Genomic DNA, 19,279 nt, shown 5'->3' on the forward strand with positions numbered 1-19,279 from the left:
AGATAGTGCATTTGCCGTATCGACAAGCGACACTGCAAAGGCCAGGATGTTAATTTGTCTCTCGCGTGCTGCTGAGGTTTTCATTCATCACGGTAGCACTGTGTGTGTTTTGCGTGTGTGTAGGGAGAAATCAGCAGCTTCTGTATCGGTTGTTCAGCATTTCTCAACCTGTCGTACTGCAGTGTGAAGACACATTTTAATCACTTCCCTTTACACTCTCTTTATGGAGATTGTGCTGAGTGATGCAGTTGGATGTAGATCTGCTAGACATTATGATGTGATTATAGTTTCAGACTTCTTCCAAAGCACTGTAGAGACAGATAGTAGACCAAGGAAGAAAAAAGACCCAATTAAACATATTAAACATTTTTAAATGCCTATCTAAAAATGTTCCCAGGCCTGGCTACCTTTCTATCCCTATCTTAGTCTTTCATCCCGCCTCACCCTTCTCTATTCTCTCCTCTCCATTCTTTTCCTCTCTCCATCCCTTGTTCTTTCTGGGCCAGCTTGTCAGGCAGAGAGCCAGGACACTGTCCAGTGTAGCCGCCAGGAATCCAAGACCACCTTGCGGGGACATGGGGACACTAGAGTAATGACTGTGTCAGATACCCTCCACTAGTCGTTGTCATGTGTGTGTGTGCGTGTGTGTGTGTGTGTGTGTGTGTGTGTGTGTGTGTGTGTGTGTGTGTGTGTGTGTGTGTGTGTGTGTGTGTGTGTGTGTGTGTGTGTGTGTGTGTGTGTGCGTGTGCATACTCATGTGTTCGTGTAAGATAGTGATGGGTAAATACAGTGAAAAGGAAGGAGAGAGGTTGCTCATGACTTAACGTTTGTATACAGTGCATTCGGAAAGTATTCAGACCCCTCCACTTTTTCCACATTTTGTAACATTACAGCCTTTTTCTAAAATTGATTCAATCGTTTTATCCTCATCAGTCTACACTCAATACCCCATAATGACAAAGCAAAAACAGGTTTTTAGAAATGTTTGCTAATTTATAAAATAAAATATAACATAAATATCACGTTTACATAAGTATTCAGACCCTTTACTCAGCACTTTGTTGCAGCACCTTTGGTAGCGATTACAGCATTGATTCTTCTTAGGTATGGCACTACAAGCTCGGCACACCTGTATTTTGGGAGTTTCTCCCATTCTTCTCTGCAGATCCTCTCAAGCTCTGTCAGGTTGTATGGGGAGAGTTGCTGGACATTCATTTTCAGGTCTCTCCAGAGATGTTTGATTGAGTTCAAGTCCGAACCCTGGCTGGGCCACTCAAGGACATTCAAAAACTTGTCCCAAAGCCACTCCTGCGTGTGTTTAGGGTCATTGTCTTGTTGGAAGGTGAACCTTTGCTCAGTTTGAGGTCCTGAGCGCTCTGGAGAAGTTTTACATTAAGGAGGTCTCGGTACTTTGCTCCGTTAATCTTCCCTCAATCCTGACTAGTCTCCCAGTCCCAGCCACTGAAAAACAGCCCCACAGCATGATGCTACCACCACCATGCTTCACAGTAGGGATTGTGATAGGTTTCCTCCAGACGTGACTCTTGGCATTCAAGCCAAAGAGTTCAATCTTGGTTTCATCAGACAGAGAATCTTGTTTCTCATGAACTCCAATTGGGCTGTCATGTGCCTTTTAACCTCTCTAGGGTACGTGGTATGGTAGCGTCCCACCTCGTCAACAGCCAGTGAAACTGCAGGGCGCCAAATTCAAAACAACAGAAATCCCATAATTAGAATTCCTCAAACATACATGTATTTTACACCATTTTAAAGATACACTTGTTGTAAATCCAGCCACAGTGTCCGATTTAAATAGGCTTTACGACCAAAGCAAACCAAATGATTATGTTTGGTCAGAACCAAGTCACAGAAAAACACAGCCATTTTTCCAGCCAAAGAGAGGAGTCACAAAAAGCAGAAATATAGATAAAATAAATCACTAACCTTTGATGATATTGATCAGATGACACTCATAGGACTTCATGTTACACAATACATGTATGTTTTGTTCGGTAAAGTTCATATTTATATCAAAAAATCTGAGTTTACATTGGCGCGTTATGTTCAGTAGTTCCAAAACGCGCGGTCATAAATGTTCCAACTGGAGAATTCCTTTGTCTGTAGATTTGCAATGGAACAGAGCTAACTATCACGTGAACGCGCGAGACTGAGCTCGTGGCTCTCTGGCAGACCTCTAAATCATTCCCCTCTCATTCGCCCCAACTTCACAGTAGAAGCATCAAACAAGGTTCTAAAGACTGTTGATATCTAGTGGAAGCCGTAGGAAGTGCAATATGACCCCATAGACACTGTGTATTCGATAGGCCAAGAGTTGAAATTTATTCTCAGGTTTTTGCCTGCAATATGAGTTCTGTTATACTCACAGACATCATTCAAACAGTTTTAGAAACGCCAGAGTGTTTTCTACCCAAATCTACTAATTATATGCATATTCAAGTACGGCTCTCAGAGACAAAAACAACCCAAACAGATATCCGCCATGTTGTGTAGTCAACAGAAGTCAAAATGACGCGCAATGTTTATACTGTGAAGTTGGCGGAATGAGAGGGGAATGAGTCAGAGGTCTGCCAGAGAGCCACGAGCTCAGTCTCGCGCGTTCACGTGATAGTTAGCTCTGTTCCATTGCAATTCTACAGACAAAGGAATTCTCCAGTTGGAACATTTATGACCGCGCCTCATGAGTTTGAATTGAGTACTGAACGCGCTAACAAAAAGGAGGTATTTGGACATAAATGATGGACATTATCGAACAAAACAAACATTTATTGTGGAACTGGGATTCCTGGGAGTTTATTCTGATGAAGATCATTAAAGGTAAGTGAATATCTATAATGCTGTTTCTGACTTCTGTTGACTACACAACATGGCGGATATCTGTTTGGGTTGTTTTGGTCTCTGAGCGCCTTACTAAAATATGCATATAGCGTCATGAGCTAGTGACCGCGCGTCATGAGTTTGAATTATGTACTGAACACGCTAACAAAGTGGAGGTATTTGGACATAAATGATGGACATTATCAAACAAAACAAACATTTATTGTGGAACTGGAATTCCTGGGAGTGCATTCTGATGAAGATCATTAAAGTTAAGTGAATATTTATAATGCTATTTCTGACTTCTGTTGACTACACAACACGGCAGATATCTGTTTGGGTTGTTTTAACAGACATCATTCAAAGAGTTTTAGAAACTTCAGAGTGTTTTCTGTCCAAATCTACTAATTATATGCATATTCTAGCTTTTGTGGCTGAGTAGCAGGCAGTTTAATTTGGGCACGCTTTTCATCCTTAATTCCCAATGCTGCCCCCTACCCTAGAGAAGTTAATGAGGAGTGGCTTCTGTCTGGCCATAAAGGCCTGATTGGTGGAGTGCTGTAGAGATGGTTGTCCTTCTAGAAGGTTCTCCCATCTCCACCGAGGAACTCTGGAGCTATGTCAGAGTGACCATCACCTCCCTGACCAAGGTCCTTCTCTCCCGATTGCTCAGTTTGGCTGGGCGGCCAGCTCTAGCAAGACTCTTGATGGTTCCAAACTACGGACAATTCCTTCGACCTCATGGCTTGGTTTTTGCCCTGACATGCACTGTCAACTGTGGAACCTTAAATAGACAGCTGTGTGCCTTTCCAAATCATGTCCAGTCAAATGAATTTACCACAGGCAGATTCCAATTAAGTTGGTGAAACATCTCAAGGATGATCAATGGAAACAGGATGCACTTGAGCTCAGTTTCAAGACTCATAGCAAAGGGTCTGAATACTTATGTAAATAAGATATTTCTGTTTTTTTTTATACAAAAATGTAAAAAAAAATGTTTGAAAAAAAATGTTTTCGCTTTGTCATTATGGGGTATTGTGTGTAGCTTGCTGAGATTTGTATTTATTTAATTCAGAATAAGGCTGTAATGTAACAAAATGTGGAAGAAGTCAAGGGATCTGAATACTTTCCAATGGTGCTGTATTTGTATATCTTTTCATATGGGAGTGCTGTTTTGAAGCAGGTCTTTGTGTGTGTGTGCCTGTGTCTGTGTGTGTGTGACTGTGTGTGCATGTGTCTGTGTGTGTGCGTGTGTGTGCGTGTGTACGTGTGTATGTGTGTGCGTGTGTATGTGTGCGCGTGTGCGCGTGTGTGTGTGATAATTGAAGATAGAGTGGGGCTGGATCCAGGTGGTGGAAGATAAAGGGCTTAGAAGTGATCCCGTCGTGCTACCGCTTCCCCACCAGCAGGGGTGTATTTATGTAACACAGCAGTCTGCAGTGGATGGCTGGGCCTGCCACGATATCTGTCTCACACACATTCAACTCGTTCTACCGTGAACCGGGCGTGGTCAGACATCACACACACATTGCAGACCTGACTACACATAAGCATGCACACACACTCAAATACAGCTAGCTAAGCCAACCGAGTGTAGTCTGAGAAGTTACACCCACACACATATATGAACACTCGCATACTCACAGAGACAAACAAAGCCTAATCAGATGGCATACAAGGATGAACAGACAGAAGAGAGACCAGGGTAATGCCACTGGTTAGTGGGTAGAATGGTGCAGAGTAATCAATGTCCCCCCTGAAATCGCACTGACCATCCGTGTCATTGGGTGAACTTGTGTCACCCTTCTGTAGTCCTCCATCCTTCCATCTCTCCCTCTATCCCTCCATCAGCAGAGTGTGAAACACTGGGTCACTGATGCGAGGAGAGGGATGACTTAGCCCTCTGAGTTCCTCCACATAGACATAGGTGGTTCCATGTGAAGTAGCATGAACATTGAGCATCCGCCATTTATCATAACGATGGGAAGAACTGGACAAGCGTGTGTCGAAGGCGGGAGAATGTAGATCACACTAGGGGAAGTAAAGGTCATTGTACTGAAAAATTACACCATTTGAAAATGTATCGCTATCATGTAGCGTGTACGTTTGACTTAATCCCTATTGTTTCCACCACAGCAAACTGTCCATAGTTTGTTAAATCAAGTGAATGACCCTTAATATGCAGACATGACGATCCTATGTCTCAGTGAACTGCAAATCTTTCTTTTGTTATTCTGTGCCTCAGTTGTGGTTTTAGAGCACAGCTTAATGGAACAATGCTTATACAGTATGCAGGTTCCACATACTTCCTCTTTCTTTTCCCGTACCTTTTCATTCCATCCAGTAATCCCCCACCACCCATTGTCATTTTCACACCTGCCGAAACACTACTGGTAGTAGTCTGATAAAAATGTCCAAAAATAACTTTCCCAATTACTCAATTACAGTCACTTTAGGGGTCAGAATTAGACAGAGTCCGACCTTGGCCTGTGTTTTCTGTGTGCCTCTATGTTCTACTGCTGTTGCTTTTCCCTAGTTGACAATGATCAGTTCTTTCTGGCGTTCTTGCTCTGTGACATTCTGTCCTTTTGATCAGGGAGAATAGTCTTGCTCACATAACCCATCAGCTGGACTCACGACTCCCAGCAATTTACTTCCTGCTCACTGCTATTAGAAAAAAATAATAATAATTCTTACCTGTCGTGACTACTGAAGTGGCAAAGACATGTCCATGACCTTCAGGTCATTAGGAAAACAGTGTACATTCCCTCAGAGCTATTTAGCAGTTACCTAAGGTGTTTGGTTCATAGTCGATGGACCCGGATTACAGTCCTGGACAAGGCTAAACCCCATATTCACTGTAACACATTTCATGATGGAACATTGTTGTGTTTTATCTCAAATATCTGCCTTGTTATTGGTGTGTTTTTATCATGCTCCATCGAACTGAAATCATGTTTTCTCCAAGCAACACAGGTCAGCTCCTCCGAGCTGCAAGACGTGTTTCAAGAGACCTCCTCCAACATTTTCCAGATCAATGCAAATGGTGAGTCTTGTAAATATGTTTGTGTGTGTGTGTGTGTGTGTGTGTGTGTGTGTGTGTGTGTGTGTGTGTGTGTACATGTGTGTGCGTGCGTGTTCATGTGTGTGTGCGTGTGTGTGTGTGTGTGTGTGTGTGTGTGTGTGTGGGTGTGTGTGTGGGTGTGTGTGTGTGTGTGTGTGTGGTGTGTGTGTGTGTGTGCGTGTGTGTGTGTGTGTGTGTGTGTGTGTGTGTGTGGGTGTGTGTGTCTTTTCTGTTATACTTTTGATATATTACTCTAAAAGCACTTGAACGTCTTTGATGTTTACACTACTATATGTTCCTCCCCATCTCAGTTGTAACATTAGAGAAGAGTCTTCAATCGTTAGGAACGTCCAGAGACACTGCTGAACTGCGACAGAGCCTGTGAGTAATCACAACACGCACACACACACGGAAATTAAAGTACTTACATATTCATATCAACACATTAGTGTGCAACTCAAGCGAGTCAATCAACGGCTTCCTCCCTCAATTAACCAACCGTCTGAACACTAACCATGTATTGCTGTGTTATTGACATCACATACTGCTGCAACCATGCATTAGCTACAGATAAAGTGTAGCCTGATACATAGCCTCTGAGTGTTCATGCTGCTTGTCTGTCTGTCCTTTAATCATGCCGAGGGTCACATTAAACCCAGTAGCTCCAGAACAGAGCATATTTTCTCTTTGTGTCAACCTCCTTTTTCATAGCTGATATTGATTCTACTTGTTTTAGTTGAGCTGCCAGGAATTACCAAATTCCTGCCTGATGATAAAATGGCCAATCTGAGATGATTGTGTCTGTTTAAAATGCATTACACCCCACTGTGCTGCCTTGCATGTCATCAATTCCATCAACATTTTTTTTATGACCACCTTGGAAACCTACACTGTCTGACTCTTTGTGTGTGTGTGTGTGTGTGTGTGTGTGTGTGTGTGTGTGTGTGTGTGTGTGTGTGTGTGTGTGTGTGTGTGTGTGTGTGTGTGTGTGTGTGTGTGTGTGTGTGTGTGTGTGTGTGTGTGTGTGTGTGTGTGTGTGTGTGTGTGTGTGTGTGTGTGTGTGTGTGTGTGTGTGTGTGTGTGTGTGTCTGTGTCTGTGTGTGTCGTGCGTCTGTGCATGTCTGTGTCGTGTGTGTCTGTGTGTGTGTGTGTGTGTGTGTGTGTGTGTGTGTGTGTGTGTGTGTGTGTGTGTGTGTGTGTGTGTGTGTGTGTGTGTGTGTGTGTGTGTGTGTGTGTGTGTGTGTGTGTGTGTGTGTGTGTGTGTGTGTGTGCGCGTGCATGCGTGTGGATGTGTGTGTGTGTGTTTCTTTTGCTTTCTGTTCATCAATATTGATGCAGGAAGTGAACCATTATACACAATGATCTGGGCTCACTGCTCTGAATTACTAGAAACAAAATGGTTTTCCATGTGATGTGACCCCTCTGTGTCAGCTGTCAACAGCTACAGTAATGTATGTATTCTAGTGTCTTGAAATTATGCTTGAATGGTGCAGTTGAATGGTGCATTTGAATTGCTGAATGGTGCAGTTGAATTATTGAATGGTGCAGTTGAACGGTTGAATGGTGCAGTTGAACGGTTGAATGGTGCAGTTGAATGGTTGAATGGTGCAGTTGAATGGTACAATTGAAGGTTTGAATGGTGCATTTGAATTGTTGAATGGTGCGGTTGAATGGTTATTGGTACAGTTGAATTGTTGAGTGGTGCAGTAAGATACATTTCATGTTGAGTGGATGCCACATACTCACGGCTACTCACTGCCACGTCAAGCAACTACCGTAACTGTAGCGAGGACGGTTGATTGATGGGGTGGATTTTTAAACATTTCCACGAGAGAGGATTGTCTTCATCTACTATTGTAATGGTGGGCATATTTTACAGTACACACAAACGCCTTTGAAAGAGAGAAGAAGCCAAATCAAAACACATTTCCTTCGTGCCTCTGGTTAAGAATGTTTACCGACCATCTGCACCCACGGTCTACCTCTCTACTCCCGGCTACAACCACAATCTCACGGTTAATAGAATTGGACCCGTCCTTGTAATCGTGGAAATGCACACAGCAAAAGTCTAAGTGGATTAATCGCTCCCACCCTCTGAGTGTCATTGTCTTTGTTAGTGCATTAGGCATTCTGTGGCGACTTGTCCGTAACCCACCAGAGGACGAGGACACTGTTAAGAGGAGAGGAGAAAGAGGAGAGGGAGAGGACATGGGGAGGAGAGGGGGAGAAGAGGGGGAGAAGAAGAGGGAGGAGAGGCGAGATGAAGGAGAGGTGAGATGAAGGAGAGGAGAGAGGGAGGAGAAGAGAGGGAAGAGAAGAGAACAGAGGGCGGCAACAGATTCTGCCCTGACAGACAGACAGAAGGCCAACTGCCGCAGAGGGCCTCGGAGAGCCTCTCCTCAACCAGCCATAAGGCATACCTTCTGCCACGGGCTCCCCACAGCAAAGCCCTCACACAATACAGTACATTACAGTACAGACACTGGAGCTATAGATGGAGGATACTGTAGGAAACGTTTTGTCAATTACTGTATGTACCCAGGGCTTTCATCTTGCAGAGACAGATCCACATTTATCAAGGAGTTTTAGCATATAACCCCTATCAAGAACCTTTTAGCAAATAACCCCTATGTTTTTTTCATGGGGTTATAAAATGATATGATTACATTTTTGATGGGATATTAAATAGTGTTACATCAGACACACTGATGTTCCTATAAACAACCTCCACACATAACTGCACAGTACTACCATACTATACTGCCTTTTTACCGTCAATAAATATTCTGCTAAATTCACATCTATTACAAAATCCACCAAACTAATGTGCTGTGAAATATATTATTGATAAAACAAACATGTCAAATATGCTTCTATTTGTTGATGAAAAAACGTTTACTGTGAAGACCATTAGCTAAATTAGCCCTGTGCTAATATGTAGAAACAATTTATTTTTTCCACTAAAGTAATTCGTTTTCTACAATGCTACATGGGTTTATTTGAGTCAATATAATCATACTCTATTTAGTTTTTTTAAAGACAGCACTATGGAACAATTAATTTAATGAAACCGCATGATATAGAGAGAACGCGATAGACAAGGCTTGAAGGAGGGATGAAGAAGAAACTATATACTACTGCTGTGGTGCCTGCATGCATGCTTGCGTGAGAGGCCTTGAACAAATACGCTCTAAATTCACCAAATCTCTCTAGACCGTGTTGTGGAGATCTGCAATAAGAACATTGATTTAGTGTCAGGTGCTGTCTGTGCAGGCTTGGCCTAGCCTGGTGCTGCCCTGGTCCCCTCTAGCCTATCTTGGACACAACATACTGCACAGTACATCAGACCTGGGATCAAGTACTATTTTAAGTCATTTCAGATAGTTTATCAGGGCTTGACTGAGTTTAAGTGGCGCAATGGAAACAATCGCACGACTGCGAAATCTGCCAAGTTGATTGTCCAGACAGTCTACAGCAGTGTTTCCCAAACTCGGTCCTGGAGACCCCAAGGGGTGCACATTTAGTTTTATTGCACAAGCACTACACAGCTGATTCAAATAATGACCTCATAATCAAGCTTTGATTATTTGAATCAGCTGTGGCGTGTTAGGTCAAAAAACTAAACGTGCCCCTTCGGGTCTCCAGGACCGAGTTTGGGAAATGCTGGGATAAATCAAACACTAAAGGTAGGATTCTGAATATGATTTGAACCCAGGTCTGATGTACAGTACATTCTGTCCTGGTGCTCCCTGTCGAGACCCAGGGATGAACACGGCTAGAGAGACCTTCTCCGTACCTCCCCACCATAGTCCTCAAATATTGATCTAAAACTGGAGAGAGGAAATGAGGGGAAAAATAGACAGACAGACAGTCCTCAGTGTATTAGTGAACTCAGAACCAGGGCCATGTCACTGTAATTCTCTGGCCACTGTGGGAAGAACCAAGACAACCTAGTGGAAAACAGTGGGAAAATAGACTTCCTGTTTTTTCAGAGAGAGAAAGAGTGAGAGTGAGAGAGAGAGCGATCTCGAGGTGGAAGACCAAGCAAAAGTACAGTCACGCTAGCTTCTGAAGTGAGAAATAAGTTCAGCTTCAAGTATGCCCCCTATAAAGCCAGAGAAAGTATGACCTCTGTGTTTTTGGTGTATGACTTATTGTGCTGTGTCTCTGTCACTGCATTCAAACCACTCATGAAAACAGCCTTGCTTCCCCCATTCATGCAAGACCGGTAGTACTAGAACACATGTAAAAGCTGCTGTTAAATGGGTGGGTGGAGCAGATACCGTATCCTGGGTAAATTAGAGTCCGTAGCTGTGGGCTGGATGAGGTACTTATAATGACCAGGGAAAATATCTAGTCAATCATTTTACCCTGATGCAGCTGAAAGTTGGAGTTGGTTCACCATGCTGGATCATAAGTGTGCTCTAAGTGCTTATAAATCCACCTGCATAATGTCACTAATGAGCTTGTATTTAAATCCACCTGCATACTGTCACTAATAAGCTTGTATTTAAATCCACCTGCATACTGTCAATAATAAGCTTGTATTTAAATCCACCTGCATACTGTCACCAATAAGCTTGACTGTGGCCCTCTGTTGTGTCTTAGGTAGGTAAAGGAAACATGCACACACACACAAACACACACACACGCACACACGCACACTCACACACACACACACACACACACACACACACACACACACACACACACACACACACACACACACACACACACACACACACACACGCACACTCACACACACATGCACACACACACACACACACACACACGCACAAACACACATGCACACTCACACACACACACACACACACACACACACACACACACACACACACACACACACACACACACACACACACACGCACACTCACATAAACACACACACACACACACACACAGGAACCAAAGGGATTAATAAAATGGCTAAACCTCTGACTGATGTGTCATCGTTTAACGGTTCAGTCAAAGACTTCTCAGACATCCAGAGGATTACAGTAAACTCACAGCTAGTTCGTGCACCATCACGCCACAACAGGAACAACATGACTGATCTATGTGGAGAAGGACTGTGCCTTTGGATCTGCAGGCATGAGAGGAGTTAATACACAGGAGGTGAATATCCTAATTCACTGTATGACATGGATTGGGATAACCTGTACTTCAATGGTTTTAACTTAAAACCATGCAACAAATAACACGTCAAATGTACAACACATCACTTATCATCAACATTATCATCATCTTCCAATGCTTCATGTACTAAACATAAGAATCCATTATGACCTGTTTTAATTCATTCCCATGGATCATCTTTGAGTCAGTTTGCACCTGTTCTAGAGAGTTAGTTGCTATGGATCATCTGTGTACGTTTATGCCACTGTACCGAGCAGTGTGTTGTGCCAAACTCTCGGTTCACATCACCCACTCTAGAGGACCCTCTCACACTCTTCTGATGTATCACATTACAAAGCTATCAAGATCTGTTAGTCACTTGCACCCCCACAAAGATCTCAAGAGTAGGGACTCAGCAGCAGAAAAGTATGTAAAAATATCATGTGAATTGCAATCAGTCACCTCTAATGACGTTCTCCTTAGCATTCCAGAGAGAGAGAGAGAGAGAGAGAGAGAGAGAGAGAGAGAGAGAGAGAGAGAGAGAGAGAGAGCCAGCAGTGTTCTATTGAGACAGACTGCTTATTTCTAAGGTCATATGAGCTCACAGACACTGTTTAATTTCAACCAGTTCAGTTTCATCCTCCATGTTGCCTCAACACAATATCACTAGCCTCAGCCCTCACCTACACTTAAAAACAACTAACAAAACCTCATCCAGAGACATTACTACTTCACTGAGATTAGGGTTGGTTTGGCGATGCTGATTGCTGTTGGAGACAGAGTGGTCATTCCACCAATTCAGTGCCTTTTAAGAAGTGTAACTTGGTCCAAAAAATGTTTGATTTCATCTCATTTGAACAATCTGTCATAGAGAGCACATTTCCAACTTCATAGAAACAAGAGGTACAATTTAAAAAATTACTATAGTAAGTGCCAATTCACTGCCAAATAAAGTAACAGGGTTGACGGTAACAGGGTTGACCATAACAGGGTTGATGATTTAATCTTAAATCAGCCATGAATCCCCTTATGATAGGGAGAACAGAAGCTGGTTGTGTGCAACAGGGAGTGGCAATTTAATGCAAGTTTCACAAAAAAAAGGTAGTTGGTAAACACTTCTATCCCGCTTATCTATAGGTAACAGGGATGATGTGTTCTGCTCAGTTTTACACCAGAAAACATCAGAAAATGGCCAAAAAGAGCAGAACAAGCTCACTTGCTTATAGACTATGATTTGTTTATTGTTTCTTTAAAAGAAAAACATTAAAAAGGAATAGTTTCACCATATTAAAAAGAAAGTTCAGTTCATGTAACAGGGTTGACCTTAAAATGAGAGTTCAGTTCATGTAACAGGGTTGACCTTAAAATGAGAGTTCACTTCATGTAACAGGGTTGACCATAAAAGGAGGGACACTAATCACATGAAATAAATAATCATCTTCAGACATGACTTTATCAAAGCAGCAAAATAACTAGGTCTTTACAATGATGGTGAACATTTTGAGATTATTTGGGGGATTAAGTGGCTTGCAATCTTCCTAGAAGAAATGTATTGCATTTTTCATGTGGTCTATATTAAAGGACATTTTATGTAATTTAACAGCCGTTTAAAATACAATATTGGTGCACAATTTCGACTGATAATATCAAAGTTAAGCAAAAGGCACTACTCTCATGGAAGGACCCAGAGATGCTTCAGTAAATGAGTGTGTGGGAGGAGACATTGAAAAGAAATGTGAAACGGTACAGGCAGTCAGGACTGATATTAGTGCAAGAAAATGTTTTTGAGCATGCAAATGTATCTATATTGTCTATCAGAGATTTGAATATGATTTCCACAATTACAAGAGTGTCTGAAATCAGTAAACTTACTGAAGGCATGTATCTTTTTGTGTTGTCTTCACAATGTACTGTTTGGCCAACTGAGCCATGAGTGACAGACTGTAAATTGAATTGTCTAAAATTATACTTATCAATTGAATCGCCATCCACACGTTTGCCACTATTTGATAATAAATATGTTTGTAGACAATAATTGGGGTCAACATAAAAATCCATATTGTCCTTGGCTTAAAGCTATAGCCATAATGAGTGCACCTCCATCCTCCCAACACTGGGCAGCACTGTAGTTTGTAAGTTTCTGTGTTTTTTGATGGTGAAAGCCTGGGTGGCTCCTCTTTGTTCATCCCTGGCAGAGAAAGAACACCCAGCGCCCCTCACTGTGCCACTGGATAGGGCCTAGCCCTACCTCTGCTCTGTCAGACTGTCGTTAATATTGATTCACTTAATTGGTTGAACTTATCTCTCCCATGGAACTCTGAGTTCCCATCGCCCTGGCCAGCCCAGAATGCACACTGTTCGTTCCAGAATCCAGCGGCAGGGGATAAAAGCTGCCATGTCCTGCCACTTCCTCCAGAGTTCACGACCCCGAGAATAACCTCACTCATACCACCTTAGAGGCTAAAGACTTATGTGTGTCTCTTTCTCTCTCTTTCACTCTCTCCTTCTCTATCTCACTCGTTTTCTCTTTCACACTTTCTTTCTTTCTCTATGTATTTATGTCATTCTCTCTGGCTCTTTTTTCTTCAATTCCAGACATTCTACACAGCAGCAAACCAACAATGTCATCACCAGCACCAGTCAACTCATCAAACAACTCTCTGACATCATCACTGGCTCTACACGGGTTAAAAAGCTTTTTTTTCATCTATTTTTCCAGACTTTGTATCTAATTAAATACACAGAAGCAGAGACATAAATTAAGATAATTGTCATTAATCTTCGTTCTTATGTCCTTGTTTTCACAGCAAGATCATCTTCATCTGACTAGACTGAAGACAGGACTCTCAGAGTCGGTTCAACGCTATGGAGATCTGCAAAAGGTTCCCTTGCATTGCCTCATGTCACCTCATCTGTTTGGTGGGGTGTTGTTCTCTAGAGAATGGTGACCTTGTGACATGAAACATAAAGAGTTGATTTGCAACCCGGCTGCAATATACAGTATGTTGTACAATATGAACTAAATGCTTCTCTCATGCTCTTGTGCTCTCTCTCTTCTTGTGTCTCTTCAGAAAATTGCAGACCGTTCGAGGGCCTTGCTACCCCCGGCACAGACAGAAATGAAGCAGGTGAATTTGATGCACAGTGTATCAGTCTGTATTGTCCTTTGTTCCATTGTGAAGGTGACAACGCTCATTAGAGACAAAGATAATAAGCTTGGCTCTCCTTGTTTGATTGCCTTCTTATGAGAGGTTCTTTGAAGCTTTGTCTAGTGTCTCCTCTCTTCTCTTCGCTTTTCTCTCAGTTCTCTCCCCCTCCCTTCTCTTCGCTCTTCTCTCAGTTCTCTCCCCCTCCCTTCTCTTCGCTCTTCTCTCAGTTCTCTCCCTCTCCCTTCTCTTCGCGCTTCTCTCAGTTCTCTCCCCCTCTCGTCTCTTCCCTTTTCTTTCTGTTTTCTCTCACTCTCTTCTCTCCACTCCCAGACAATGTATTAGCCATACATCCAAGTCCCTTCAATACTGCTACTGTCTTTCAACAAATTATCTGTATTTTTATGTCAGTTCAAAAGTTCAAAAGGGAGAGACACATTATGGGTTTGAGCTGCAGTATATGTACATTCTGCAGGGCATAGTTGTCCCGGCTGCATCAACACAGATCTTCCCATCCCTTCAGGGGAGGAGGTGGGATGATAAGAGATCTGTGATAGGATGATCCTGCTTTTTTTCACTGAGGAAGGGAGGCAGGTGAAAGTTAGGAAGAGAGAGAAAGATCGAGAGAGAGAGAGAGAGAGATAGAGGAGACAACAGATAGATTGGTTTTGAATATGAGCCACAGACAGTATAGCCTAGAAGAACTAGATAAAAATAACTTGAGGTAAAAAAAGGATGAGAAGGACTCTGATACCGTGTGACGATTCTATCTATCCACCTTTTTTTACGCTTTCATTGGTAACCATCACTTTCAGACTACTGAGATGGAAAATTATAATCAAATCTATATTCAATCAGACATCACAGAAATAGACGGACTCCCTCACATACAGTGGAAAATCATGACAATTAGTATGTCTACATTATAATTATACATATAGTCATGGGCTATACCATATAATAACTGTCTTGAGGTCAGATAACAGGTATCATTTTGATACACCAGAAAGCATTGTGCCTGGAGACCTCTCTCTCTCTCTTCTGTGTAATCCGTCATTATTTTCCCAAATCTAAGGAGTATTTTGTCTCCCATGGAGACATCTAGTACAAATGATTACATGAGATATATAGCCTTCTAAGAACACCTTTGGGGAAAGGAGAGGAGACAACTAAAACAACAATACACCAAAGTAATTTGTTGTAAGTCAGAGATGAATGAACAGTGAATCATTTTGAATGTGTCACATTTCTATGAGTTCTAAGAGGGACTGAGCTGATTTCTTTTTTTTTACCTCTTCACAATACAATTAAATCATGATTGAATTTATTCATACATCACACCGGAAATAACAACACTGAAAACTGCACTGATCCTTATCAAAAGCACTCAATAAAGCTAATGAGAAACTCAGACATCTTTTATGATGCACTGTGTAGTGTTACTGTGTTGTATGTGACACTGGCATCCAGTTACCTGTAAGTTACTGTAAAAAAAAGGTACAGTATATTACCGTAAATTCAGAATAAACGTTTAACAGTACATTACTGTAAAGTACATACATAACTTTTTTTTTACAGTAACTTACAGGTAACTCACTGCCAGTAAGTTACTGTAAAAACAACCAGATATTTTTTTACAGTGATGTCTCATTTACAGTGCCTTGCGAAAGAATTCAGCCCCCTTGAACTTTGCGACCTTTTGCCACATTTCAGGCTTCAAACAAAAAGATATAAAACTGTATTTTTTTGTGAAGAATCAACAACAAGTGGGACACAATCATGAAGTGGAACGACATTTATTGGATATTTCAAACTTTTTTAACAAATCAAAAACTGCAAAATTGGGCGTGCAAAATTATTCAGCCCCTTTACTTTCAGTGCAGCAAACTCTCTCCAGAAGTTCAGTGAGGATCTCTGAATGATCCAATGTTGACCTAAATGACTAATGATGATAAATACAATCCACCTGTGTGTAATCAAGTCTCTGTATAAATGCACCTGCACTGTGATAGTCTCAGAGGTCCGTTAAAAGCGCAGAGAGCATCATGAAGAACAAGGAACACACCAGGCAGGTCCGAGATACTGTTGTGAAGAAGTTTAAAGCCGGATTTGGATACAAAAAGATTTCCCAAGCTTTAAACATCCCAAGGAGCACTGTGCAAGCGATAATATTGAAATGGAAGGAGTATCAGACCACTGCAAATCTACCAAGACCTGGCCATCCCTCTAAACTTTCAGCTCATACAAGGAGAAGACTGATCAGAGATGCAGCCAAGAGGCCCATGATCACTCTGGATGAACTGCAGAGATCTACAGCTGAGGTGGGAGACTCTGTCCATAGGACAACAATCAGTCGTATATTGCACAAATCTGGCCTTTATGGAAGAGTGGCAAGAAGAAAACCATTTCTTAAAGATATCCATAAAAAGTGTCATTTAAAGTTTGCCACAAGCCACCTGGGAGACACACCAAACATGTGGAAGAAGGTGCTCTGGTCAGATGAAACCAAAATTGAACTTTTTGGCAACAATGCAAAACGTTATGTTTGGCGTAAAAGCAACACAGCTCATCACCCTGAACACACCATCCCCACTGTCAAACATGGTGGTGGCAGCATCATGGTTTGGCCCTGCTTTTCTTCAGCAGGGACAGGGAAGATGGTTAAAATTGATGGGAAGATGGATGGAGCCAAATACAGGACCATTCTGGAAGAAAACCTGATGGAGTCTGCAAAAGACCTGAGACTGGGACGGAGATTTGTCTTCCAACAAGACAATGATCCAAAACATAAAGCAAAATCTACAATGGAATTGTTCAAAAATAAACATATCCAGGTGTTAGAATGGCCAAGTCAAAGTCCAGACCTGAATCCAATTGAGAATCTGTGGAAAGAACTGAAAACTGCTGTTCACAAATGCTCTCCATCCAACCTCACTGAGCTCGAGCTGTTTTGCAAGGAGGAATGGGAAAAATTTCAGTCTCTCGATGTGCAAAACTGATAGAGACATACCCCAAGCGACTTACAGCTGTAATCGCAGCAAAAGGTGGCGCTACAAAGTATTAACTTAAGGGGGCTGAATAATTTTGCACGCCCAATTTTTCAGTTTTTGATTTGTTAAAAAAGTTTGAAATATCCAATAAATGTCGTTCCACTTCATGATTGTGTCCCACTTGTTGTTGATTCTTCACAAAAAAATACAGTTGTATATCTTTATGTTTGAAGCCTGAAATGTGGCAAAAGGTCGCAAAGTTCAAGGGGGCCGAATACTTTCGCAAGGCACTGTAGCTGTTGATGCTGCTAGCTAGGCTGTCATTGGCTGATCTTCATTGAATTGTTTAAACTTCCTCATGGTTTCACTGTAATGTCCTGGAATAATATCAGTACGATCATGTCAAGTTAGAGCGCGGCCTGAAAATCAATGCAAAAAGCTGTAACTTATGTTGATGTTATTGAAACCTATTTCACATTATCCCTAACTTTCCCTGAAAGAGTTCTCATTTGAAATCATACTGAACTCAAATGACCCGCTGGAGAATACACAAACTCAGGTATAAAGCCCCACTGAAGACACTAGTATCAAGGTTCTCTTTACACACCCCTGAACCCTACAGCACCAGGACACCAGAGGCTTATATATTAAGGCTCATTTTCTGCTGAATCAATTTCATCAAGGTCTTTTCATTATGCTGGCTCAAGAGGAAAACGTCTCAGACTACAGATATAAGGACAGGTTACGTAACAGTGATTACCTTCAGTGAAGAAAGAAACTTCAATGAACCGCGAAAGTTATTCATTTTTTCATAAATGTGAATAAGGAAGATTTCTTCACAAATCACTACATTTCTGCAGTTTTAGGGAAAAGCAGTTGGTCTGTAATTTAGTATAGCCCGGCCAAGAGACCTATACCTCAGATGTCAGTAACAATACTGTAGCAGATGGTGCATATTCACTGACAACAAAAAGCAAGAACAGCACAGAAGGCAGAGCAGATAGGCTGTGTGGTTCACATTGAGTGGGCAGACCAAAGACACTGGCCCTCCTCTAGCCCCTCCCACCTCCGTACTGAAGAAGCTGCCCACGGTAAGAGAGGAACGACAGGATGATTGGATGAGTCACACTGTGGGCAGGAAAAACAAAAGCCACCTCAGGGTTTTATCAATGTCATACATATGCAATTAGGGGTCAAAATTAGCAGATCAATGTGGGCCTCTTTCAGTGACCGACTCCCACGTTTCCATTGAGCGTGCTGAAAGGAGTGCTCAGTAAACTGCACAGAGAAGAAAGGCATCCTAGTCCTTTTTGATTGAACTTGGGTAAGCAGTGTGAAGAAGGGGTGGCAGCTGTCTAGAGTGATATATTTAAAGTGTAAAACGTTCCAGTTGTGTTGATGTGAAATTGTATTCCGGGGACGCAGGATGTTTTCCCCCCACTGTCTGGCCTCTCCTGTTGACTCAGGTACTGTGACTCAGATCATGGCAAGCACAGACGACCATGAGTCAGCCAGGGCTTAGCCCTGTGCTGTGAATCACACTGTCTGGCCTAGGCCATTAGTGGAGTCAGAGAGAAAGAGGTGCAAGACAGAAGCAATGTACGTTGGTATTCTCAAAACAAATCTAATTATAATGTTCTCTTGTTTACATGTTTGTTTGTCTGTCTGTTCTTGTGTGTGCGTGTGCGTGCGTGTGTGTGTGTGTGTGTGTATGTGTGTGTGTGTGTGTGTGTGTGTGTGTGTGCGTGTGCGTGTGCGTGCGTGTGAGCACAGAGTCCCCAGACTCCGTTTGCAGAGCTGTGTGAAGAGGGGGGTCCCCTGTTTGTCAGTGCAGCAGAGAGCTCCGGGGGGGATGGACAGGAGCAAGCATTCCTCTCAGAGATCAGTGAGGAAGATGTGGAGGCCCTTCGCCAGAGAGAAGAGGCCCTACTGCAGATTGAGGTATGGAGCTCAGACATCCACGTGCTCTACCTTAGTTTACAACACCCTGCCTTAAAGTCTCAGTGTTCCTGAGGAGAAACGGGCAAAAACCTTCTACTTTCTAAAGGCACCATGGCTTTCAAATGAATGGTTTGCTATCTAAATTATGCAGTGTTCAAAGTTTATGT

General features: G+C 42.3%; 1 protein-coding gene across 2 annotated transcripts in view; it reads left to right on the forward strand.

Annotated features, from left to right (window-relative positions):
- Window positions 1–19,279, forward strand: part of LOC112227943 (t-SNARE domain-containing protein 1) — a 121,599-nt gene that overhangs the window by 31,550 nt on the left and 70,770 nt on the right. For both annotated transcript variants that reach the window (XM_042309855.1, XM_042309860.1), the window contains exons 3-8: window positions 5,804–5,881; window positions 6,211–6,280; window positions 13,631–13,721; window positions 13,843–13,917; window positions 14,107–14,163; window positions 18,945–19,112. In XM_042309855.1, coding sequence (XP_042165789.1) covers window positions 5,804–5,881; window positions 6,211–6,280; window positions 13,631–13,721; window positions 13,843–13,917; window positions 14,107–14,163; window positions 18,945–19,112 — 539 coding nt within the window. The remainder of the gene's footprint in view (window positions 1–5,803; window positions 5,882–6,210; window positions 6,281–13,630; window positions 13,722–13,842; window positions 13,918–14,106; window positions 14,164–18,944; window positions 19,113–19,279) is intronic.

Source organism: Oncorhynchus tshawytscha, linkage group LG03 (genome assembly GCF_018296145.1).
Source record: "Oncorhynchus tshawytscha isolate Ot180627B linkage group LG03, Otsh_v2.0, whole genome shotgun sequence".
NCBI classification, from domain to species: Eukaryota; Metazoa; Chordata; class Actinopteri; order Salmoniformes; family Salmonidae; genus Oncorhynchus; species Oncorhynchus tshawytscha.